Here is a 10,522-nt window from a genome sequence, read left to right as displayed (position 1 = left end):
ATTGAATGTTTTGTAAGAAAAATATTTTTTTTCCCCCACACACAAACACAATGGGGGCAGAGAACAACACACATAACTTAAGGAGTGAGACACATACATAAAATTGGAAAAAACTAACTGAACACAGGATTGATGAGACATGAAAATGAAAGCATGAGACACACAAACATGGGGGGAGGAAAGAGTCAGTGGTGAGCTGGGGAAAAAGAGAAAGTGAAAGACTCACCTGAGTAGATGTGGAGTTTGTACATCCTCCTCCCCATGTTTGTGTGGGGCTCCTCTGTGTACTAGTTTTCTCCCACAGTCCAAAAACATGGTGGTAGGATAATTGGCGTTTGAGAAAGTTGGACCTAGTGTATGTGTGGTGGGAATTTAGAGTATAAGCTGGAGTTGGGCAGGGACTGATGTGAACGATGACATTCTCCGATCAACGCTTAGTAATATGATGCTGCTGTATAAATAATAGTTTTGCAGAGCAGTATAAAACAGGATTTTGAGAAGCATTATTGAAACGAGATAAAGGGATGGAAAAGGCACATTTTATGGGTGTTTTTGTGCTCTGAGGTGATTTTTTCCACACCAGTCTTCAAGCATAATTCTATAATTTGAATGGAACCAATTCTGCACCTCAATGTTGCCCTATAGTGTAAAATATGAAGTTGAAGATTTATATGCTGCGGCGGAGCGCCAGGAGCAGATATTAGGGTGCACCGTGATGTGCGCTGGTTGGATCATCCGTGCGCACCCCACGCAGAACAGAGCTGCGCCTTATAAATTACTTTCGATGTATTTTTCTTGCAGAAATAAAACGGTTGCCGCTCTCACATATCATGCATATATAGCCTAGGTTATCACAAAACATGTGCAATGTGGTTCATCAACAATGGACACTACAGTACACATGCATTTGTTGGCTGTTGCAGTGACATATCAAGGGCAACAGTCAGTGAGCCTACACATCAACACAACTCTAATCCCTGTAGAATGCGTGTCAATGGACATTGTCCCTCGAGGTTTGTAGAACATTCAAATTAAAATTGTATATTATATGTGTGCGCTTGGTAACTTTTTTCCTACAACAAAAACAGTTCATTGACCTGCAGCCTTTTTTAGGCCCTGGTACACTGAAGAGAACCATGATTGGCTTTTCATTTACACATTGTACACTATGCACATATAAAGAAAAAGGAGGCCCCATTTGCCCAGGAGAATACATGGCAATTAGCTTGACTGGCTTCAGAGCCACACCACACACTGCATTAAGCTATGTGCACAGGGCTGTTTATATCTATCGTCCCTCTCTTCCGGTTTGTGACAAGAGGATGGAGAAGACACTGATACTTGCACAGAGATCACAGATTTCTATGGAGAGACTGAACAGTGCACATAGATGGTTTAAGTAAAATGTGTTTTACTTACTACCATACATGTTCCATCCATTTGTTTTTACAAATCACTTGTGGGCGCCATCTTTCCATAGACACCCTTGATCGCTACCGAGTATCCAGCTATTATCAGTCCTCTTGTAAAAAACAATAACCAAAAAACAAAACAGGAGAGCGCGATATACAAAAAAAGACCATGACTTACACTCTTCTCCCAGGTGGCTTCATCCTACATCATAGCTCCTCTGTTAATGTTGGCAAGACAGCAGAGCTATATGGAGAAGGCTGGCCTGGGAAAGCTAACTCGAAAGGTGGAGACAGGCCAGTAGTGAGCTTGGCATTTATTTTAACGACAGTTCTTCCAGACAAATGGGGCCACGTGGAACAATTTAAATGAAAAAAAAAAAAAAAAAACATGCATCCTGCACAAGGTGACAGTTCTCTTAGAAGGTTACATGATTTCAAATAGGATATGAAGTTTGTATTATGTACCACAAAAACATAGAATTGGTTTTATTTTTGCACTACAGAAAAAGCAAAATACATGTCTCTCCCATCCTGAAACTAAACATTACTTACTGAAGGATAAAATAAAAAAGGTGAACATGTTTATATACACATACACTAATTGGTATGCAGCAATATAAACCTGTTCCCTATAACAGTGGATCCCAAACTTTCTCAGTTCAAGCCACCCTTAGGGTCTCCATAATTTTTACATGGCACCAATAAGCCGAAATAATTACTAAGTAGTCCCCCACCTTGCTTACCACCGGCCCTAGCCGTGGCGCCCCAGGGAGCCGCAGCAGTTTGGGAACCACTGCCCTATAATGTGCGCTGGTAATGGTAAGTACAAAAAAATGCGATTATGAATGTAAGGCGACACCTATAGTCTCTTAATTAAATTAGTTGCACGAGTGAGTTAGACACATCATAAAGCAGACATTTTATTATTTTAAATTTTATTGCAAAAGTCATAAAATCTTCTTAGTCACGCATAGATAAAACTGCCTTGACAAGAAAAACAAAAGTTAGTGTTTAAATTAAAAATATCCACAACCATCCAGAAATACATTATTCCCATCTTGCTTATACAAACTAATTCACTTTTTATCACTAACAATACACACAGTGTGAAGTGTGTGAAGGTCATTTGTATCGTTCACCAGCTAAAACTCTGCTTAGCAGGGCTCTGACTACCGAGACTGAACATTAAAGGATCAAGAGTGCAGACAGCTTTTAAAAAATTAATAAATAAGTTGGAGTTTAGTACAAGTCAGTTCCTTTCTGAAATCACAACTACCAGGTAAAATCAGTCAAAAGCCATGGAAATAAGATTTACACCAGTTGCAGCAAGCAGAGGAAAAACTACAAGTATTTATTACGAGAACTTGCAAATTATTAAATCCCTGACCTAGTGGTTTATTGAATTTTGGCAGCAAAGTTTCTCTTGCGGGCTGATTGTAGTGCAAGAAATAAAATTATCTTAAGGTTTTTACATCAATCTTTCCAAGAACATTTAGCAGTGAAAACCTTAATGTAATATTGTCTCACACAGTAGAATTCAGTATCTAGGTCTATTGAAAAAAAACAAAACAACAAAAAAACAAAGATAAAATCAGCCCCACTCCCTTAAAAATAAAAGATCTGCATGCCACATAAAATCTTACAGTTCACAATAAAAACACAATTATGAATTTACATACAGTAATAATTTATTCAGAAATGTTCAGTTAGATTATTTTGAGACATTCTGTCTCGTTCATAAAAGAGCAGCCATCTCACCTCAAATACCGGAACATACAATATACAGCGTAGCATTGGGGGAAGGGGGGGGAAAGAGATCGGAGTCCAAAAGAAACCAAAAATCTTGGTTGTGGTCTAACGGCAACACAGATTTTTTTTTTTGGGTGTTTTTTGTTTTGTCGATAACATCACTGTGTAGATTATTATAACATATCTACTGTACCTATGCACATCATGAGATCACAGTACTTGGATTGTCAGATCAGTCATGCCGGCCAGGGAAGAAGGGAAAACAAAAAAAAAGAAAAGAAAGGAAAAAGCTTTCAGTAGAAATCACATTGCTGTAAGTTTACCAGCAGCATGATAAGTGACTAGTGTAACTGTATTCACAATGTCTAAATCAATAGTCTATTTTCTGCATCAATACAAGTTTTCCCTGATGTGGTAAGGCCAGTCGGATTCCTAGAATAAACTGATACAGCAATAGTTAAAAAGGGTATCTGTATTATTTAATTTTTTTCTTCTTCTTTAAGTCAGCTTGACAATTAGTCCTTTGCTGTGCCCAAACAGCTGGGAGGGCTTTAAGAGATCGAAATGGGTTATCCAATAAAAAGGTCTATAAATATCCTATGTTTCTTAAGCTGTGTCATTATATTACAGTAAATAATAAGTGAAAACGATATTTTATGAATTATGGCTTCCTGAACAACCCTTATCAAAAATCAAATATATTTACAGACTTTTTGTTATATTTGTGTCTTTGAACAATATACATGGACAGCTAAAAAATAATACATCAGAATTTCAATCGAAATAACAGCAGAGAGTGTTCTCAAACAGAAGTCACCAGATAAGACCCAGAATGTCTTTTGGGGCTTTGAGACCCACTAGAGTCTGTGGCTTCACCTTTTGAGTCCCTTTTCTTTGTATTTGTAGTCACTGGTGTTGGGATCTGGGATGGTCGAGATGTACTACTGTCTCCATTACTTTTCCTGGGGCTAGGGTTATAGTTAAATGGAGTGACACGTGCTGCTACAGTCCCACTTGGTGAGCTGTGTTTGCTTGAACTGCTCGAGCTAAATGGTGTACGCTCTGTAACAGAATTTTCATTTGTCTCTTGCCCTGTAGGCTGACTGTTTATAACAGGTTTTGGGTCAGTCCCCTTTATATCCAAACCATCCACTTTAATAAAAGATTTCTGCCTATTTTCCAGTGAAGGCCCATTCCCATTCCCTGAATTATGCCTTCCTTGGGAGTCCTTTACCTCCTCAACCTTTTCCCCCTGCTCTGAAACATTTTCAATTACTGGGGGAAAATTCCCAGTAGGGGATTTTCCTGATCTAGGGTTATTGATTGGGCAGTCCTCAATTCTTACCCATACATCCTCTGTTTTGGAGACAGCTGGTGCCATCTGGTATACGGTTTTAGTTTCTAGTGTGTTGCTAGACTCAGCAAGTGTGTTTGAAGTTCTGTTACTTGTCGTATCAAGGATTTCACTCTCCTTTATTTTTCTCCAAGTTCCTTTTGCCGATGATGGACAGTCTGAGTTAGATATAGACCCCGGAAAGAAACAGGTCGGCTGCTTTTCATCTTCACTCTTTGCTTTCTCACTAGATTCAGAAGAAGCAGACAAAATTGAAGATGAGCTTCCAGTCCTTCGCCAAGTACTAACACGCGGAAGTGATGAAGAATGCTTACTGTGCTCACGTTTCCAAGTGCCTGATCGTGTAATCGGAAGCCTGGATGGTGACTCTGAATGTGACCGACTTATGTCATGACGCTTTCTGATGTCAACATGTTCTGAGGGAGCATTCAGATTTGGAGGCATTTTCCTCCAGCCCCCAGTTTGTATAGAATGAGTTGATAACGACATATCAGGAAGAGATGGGCTTAAAACTGGTGTCTGAGTCTGAGATCGTGTTGGGGAATCTGCTCTTGATGAAGACGACAAGGACTCGAAAGATGCAGACTCCTCTAATTTTCTCCTTAATGTAGGACTAGGTGCTTCCTTAATAAAAGTAGACTGACGTACTAAAGCAGGTCTCTCCGATCTATCAGATTCGCTTCCACTAGACTTTGTTGAGGACATTCTAGACAACTCTACTTTCTTACTCAATCCAGTGTTTGCATTTTGGTTTAAGCTCTTTGATGCAGACTCGCTTCTTGGAATACCACTGGGTGTTTTGGGCAGATTGGATTGCTTGTTCAGGTTCTGCTGACTTAACTGCCTACCTGGAGATGTATATGACATTCTTCCTGAACCAGATGACTTAGTGGAGGCTGTGCTAGGAGAAGATGTTCTTGGCAACTGAGAGAACTTGTTGGGTGGACTTATTCCATTTTTGCCTGGTGAAATTGAGCTTCGACCAGGGGACTGCATAGGTCTACTTAATGGTTGTGGAGACGGCCTTGAAGGAGTAGTGTCTCTTGATCCTGATCTGGAAGGTACTTTACTTGGTCCTACTGGTGTAGCTGCCTGTCTGTTATTGTGTGATGGTTCAGATTTCAACATTTTTTGTCCTCTAGGGGAACTAGTTGAGTTGTCATTGGAACTTTTAGATGGTGTATTTTTTAGAACAGGAACTTTCTTTAAAACAGGGCTAGTGCTTGGAGAACTTGCACGGACTCCAGGAATATGGATCATTGTTCTACCACGAGAAATTGAAGGCATATTGGCTTGTACTGGCTGTTTACACTGACTTGAAAAGTCAGAGCTGGAACGAGATTTTCCTGTAATCATACTTTTATATACTTTCTTTCCCCCTTTTATGCTTTTAGGCTCTTCATCGTTTTTCTTGTTTTGTACGGAGCTCTTCTCTCCAGGCTTTAAAATTCTTGGTCCTTTGTTTATTGGGGTGGATTTTTCTTCCTTGTCTAGTGTAAGATGGAAAGGAGAGCCCAAGGAAATGCCTGACTTTAATGAAAGAATTGAATCAGAATCAGAAGAACCTTGCCGAGACAATGAAACAGCAGCAGCAGCTTGATGTAATCGACTGACAATCGAATTGGCACCTTCCTGAATTGCTTTCCAATCAAAGTTTTCGGAATCTGGAGAGAATGTATTTTCAGAATCAGGACTTTGCAGATCTCTTAGCTGTAGCGCAAGATCAGGTTCCTCAGCAAGAATTCCACCAATGCTATTTGAACGAACCTTCTCACTTTTGGTTTTTGAGGGCTTTTTCTTCTTTGGCATTGCAGAACTTATGCATTCCTGCAGCAGATCATCTTCAGAGTCAATACTTAAAGAACTAAGAGAACTGTTTCGAGAAAAACAAACTGGGGTATCTTCAACATGAAATGACTTGGGCGCATAGCCTGAAGTTTGAGGTCTACGCAATGCTATCTGTGAGTCAGAAGGTTCATTATCTTTTGTTGACTCAATTTCTTTGTTATTGTTTTCTTGGTCAATGTCGCTTAATGAACTCAGAGATGAGTTGCGAGAAAAGCAGACAGGTGTATTTTCAATTGCAAAATTCTGCATTTTCTCGTCAGATGCTCCTCCCCTGTCTTGAACTTTGGATGCAGGTGGAAATGAAGCTTGCTTTTGCAGCAATGATTTAGATGGGCCCCTGCATGCTGTATTCTTTTGACCTTGATGTCCCTGTCCTGGTGACTGGTTTGAGGAATGATTCTTGTTCTCTGCCCTTGTGTCAATTTCCTTTGTTTCCTTTCCTTTCCGCAGCTCTTCCTTTTCTCTGGAAAGGTCAACATCATCCTCATCAAAGTCTAATGAACTTAGTGAATCATTCCTTGAAAAACAGTAGGGCGTGCCCTCAATCGGGGTATAGTGGTGAGGAGAATCGAAAGCAAAGCTTCCTTTTGCGCGATCTTCATTGTTGGGAAGTTTGTCATTAGTCTCTCTCAGATTTTTAACATTCTGCTTCCTTGGGTCACCATAGGGTTTTTCATGTCCTAAACTCAATTTTGGATCAGCGTTTTTCTTTGAACGCCCACTTGGTTGTGGCATTGGTTTCACTGGGGAGGTTGGCTTCTTTTCACTTTCTTGAGGATTTCTATTTGCAGGTGCAGATGTATGGTTAACCTGATCCATAATCTTTTTAACTCTATAGGGTTTGTGGCTTTTACCTTTAGGCATTGCAGAATGTATGCACTCGGCAAGAATATCCCCTTCCTCTGTTTTATCATCGTCTAGCCCTGATGCAGTGGTATTTGACTTTTTACTTGCTTCTGCATCATCTGTACTCCTACCCTCAGTAGGAATAGCGTCCCTCTTTTCAAAGTCTGAACAAACAGGTATGGCATGTGCATGATCATTATTTGTCAATTCATTTGGTGGGGATTCTATTGTGAGATCACTGAGCGACGTTGCTGTAGAAAAATTTATTGGTGTGCCTTCTACACAATACACTTTAGGCATATCGTCTGCATGGGTGAAACTAACATGCTTTTGAGCCTGTAATCTATTTTGAGGAGGAAGTAGTTTATACACTGGTAGCTGGCTTGGTTTCCTTGCAGTAGGAGGAGGAGCTGATTTTGAAGCATTTGGTTGGGATACTTTCTTTGTTTTCCTTGATGATTTTGTAGGCATGGCAGATATAATACACTCCTCTAATATGTCAATATCATCATCTGTATCATCCAGCATGTCTTTTTCTGGTTCTGCTTGTTTCTCTTCTTTCTTCTCATGCTGGTCAGAAGCTTCTTTGGACTTTTCAGACTCTGTCTCATTACCTTGATCATTTTCAAATACTGGGGGCATAATTGTAAGTTCTACATCTTTAGGGATATATGGCTCATCCAGACTAAGAGCACTGAGACTTGAAGCACAAGAAAATCCATCTGGTGTGGTCTCAGTAGCAAAGTGCAATAAGGTATCGGCTTCCTGAAGCATCTGAACTCTCTGAACCGCTGCATGTACAGCAGTTTGTTTGGTCACCGATTCCCTTTCCTCAGCATTACTTCTTACATTAGTTTTATTTCCATCTCTCTTCTCTTGCTCTGCCTGAGAGGGTGGAGGAGTTTTGCTTCTGCTTGGTGGCATTGTTTGCCCTGGGCTGTCTGGAAGATCACTTGGACTTATAATACCGCTAACCATACCACTGCATGGCTCACTTTGCACAGAGCTGGCTATTGAATGACTTTCAAAACTATCCAATGAACTTACAGAAGTACATCTGCTGAACATTAAAGGTGTCTCCTGGACATAATGTTCTGGAGGACTTTTAGGTGTCTGAGCACCACTTTTTGAGGGCGATTTAGCACCTGAAGAAAACTCAACTGATTTATGCCTTGAAGCATCTGAAGGCGATAAGGTAGACGTTTGTAGTCTGCTTGTTTTGGTACGTATATGATGTGGTGCAGAACGAGTTTCACTTGATGCACCTTCTTTTGTAGCAGCATCTCTGCTTCCCTTAAGTTCAGTTATTTGAAGTGTGTTACTCCCACCTGCTCCCTGGGCACTTCTTTCACGCCCATCAATTTCATCTTCAGCAGAAGACAAGGATGAAAGAGAACTGCATCTTGAAAAACATATAGGTGTATCTTCAACACAATAGGTTTGTATAGTTTCTTGGTTAATTGAAGAGGGTTTACTTGAGGTTTGTTTTTGTCTATTTTGTCCACTTCGTGTTTGAGCAGAGTTAGGATGAAGTTGAGTCTGTCTGTTTGCGTTTGGTGATGGGTTTGGTGTGTTGTTGCTGGATGATGCATGATCTTTTTTAGACCTTTGCTTGGAAGAGTTCTTTGAAAAAGAGAACGATTGCTTCTGTGTCGATGGTGGAACATCGGATGGGTACTTACGACTGTAGTCAATAGGCTGCTCAATGTGAATCTCCTCTTGGTTATAAGAGGTAATACTGAAACTTACTTGCTGTTCTTCCTCCTCCTCCTCCTGCTGCTCTCCCTCAGAATATCGTTCACTGAAATTTGTTGTTTTGTCAATGTCATAGACTTCAGCCTGACAATGAGGTTTATTGGTCTTCTGATTTATACCAACATTGGAATTTGCTCGTATCTGCTCTCCTTGAGTGTTTGGGGCCCTTGCTCTATATGAAGAAGCATTTTCCGTCTGCGCAAAATGTGGGGAGAATTTTTTGTGTTTCTCCTCCTTGCCTTCAGTGAATGCAGTATAAGGTGTTTTAGGGTTTCTAGCCTGCCTTTGCTCATTTTGTTTCATTTCATTATCTATTACATGTTTTGGTCTTGCCCATCTATCATTTTGTGTTGGGCTTTGCCTGCCAGAATTCAATTGTTCATCTGAATATTTCAAGCTATAATTTATTGGAGTGTCCAGTTCAGTGTCATTATCGTCCATGTGATTAGCACTGTGTATTTTGTGTGCTAGACCTGCAGGATACTGTCCATAACTGCAAAATTTACCCTCATCATCTTCAGAGTATGACTCAACAGATGGTTTTACTTGACCACGTTTTCCATAGCCATCAGTGCTGCTAACACTGTTTAAACTATCGTTTGATGACATTTTATACTCCATTTTCATATACGACACAGGGCATGTCCTGTTGGAATTTTCTCCTTTGGTGAAATTGTAGGCATTTGTATGGGAATGGTTAGAAGTAGTCTTTCTAGAAGTTCGTTCATCTGAAGCACTGTGGATTTCTGAAGGAGACCCAGAATTTCTGTCCTCTTGGGCTAGGTGAATGTTTGAAACCTCATCCATAACTTTAGCAATCTGAGCAGTAGTTGTAAGTTGTAATCCAATACGTTTGGACGAGTTTCCATCACTGGTAGAATGGTATGTATTTAGTCCTGGCCTTTCCCTGTCCTTTTCTGTCCTGTTACCATCGCCAGCTTGCCTGGAAGATGTTGCTGGCAACACAGTTGCATTTACATATGGAGAAAGAACAGTTAAATTGCTTGGGCTAAAGTTGTCGGACCGGCAAACGGAATCGTCATGTCTACTGGAGTCCAGAACATATTCACTGTACAAACTCTGCTTATGTCTCTGCTTATTGCGATGAGATGTCTTGGGACTTAAGTTATCAATGTTGTCGAAAGTTTCAGACAAATGCTGTGCATCAAGCTCTGCTTCCAATGCTTTCTGCTTCCGAACATGAAGAGATGGGACACTAGAGCCTGGAGACATGATATTGGTGTCTTTATATTTGGCAGGTCTGTTTGCCATTAGATTCCTTAAGGCTGCTGCACTGCCCATTGCGATCATTTTGTGCTTTGAATGGATGAGGTTTTTGAGCATACTGACAGCACCCATATCCCAGAGACCTTCCTGATCTTTAGAATTTCGTGCAGATAAATTCCACAAGGTCCCACAAGCGTTACTGACAATAGTCAAGCTGTGAGATTTTAAGTGCTGTAATAAGGTCTGCAAACAGTTGTTCTCTCTCAGAATTTGCCTAAAATGAAAAAACAAAAAAACAAATTCAGAATTTTTTTACATTTAGGAAAGAAGA

General features: G+C 40.3%; 1 protein-coding gene across 7 annotated transcripts in view; it reads right to left on the bottom strand.

Annotated features, from left to right (window-relative positions):
• Positions 1-2,742: 2,742 nt before the first annotated feature.
• Positions 2,743-10,522, bottom strand: part of APC (APC regulator of Wnt signaling pathway) — an 86,672-nt gene continuing 78,892 nt past the window's right edge. For 5 of the 7 annotated variants that reach the window (XM_075181669.1, XM_075181701.1, XM_075181692.1 and 2 more), the window contains one exon: positions 2,743-10,465. In XM_075181669.1, coding sequence (XP_075037770.1) covers positions 3,964-10,465 — 6,502 coding nt within the window. In that variant the 3' untranslated portion in view covers positions 2,743-3,963. The remainder of the gene's footprint in view (positions 10,466-10,522) is intronic. The other 2 variants (XM_075181718.1, XM_075181725.1) reach the window with 2 other exon arrangements.

Source organism: Mixophyes fleayi, chromosome 1 (assembly GCF_038048845.1).
Source record: "Mixophyes fleayi isolate aMixFle1 chromosome 1, aMixFle1.hap1, whole genome shotgun sequence".
NCBI lineage: Eukaryota > Metazoa > Chordata > Amphibia > Anura > Limnodynastidae > Mixophyes > Mixophyes fleayi.
Note: the sequence above shows the minus strand (reverse complement) of the source record. Positions and strands in the feature narration are given on the sequence as shown.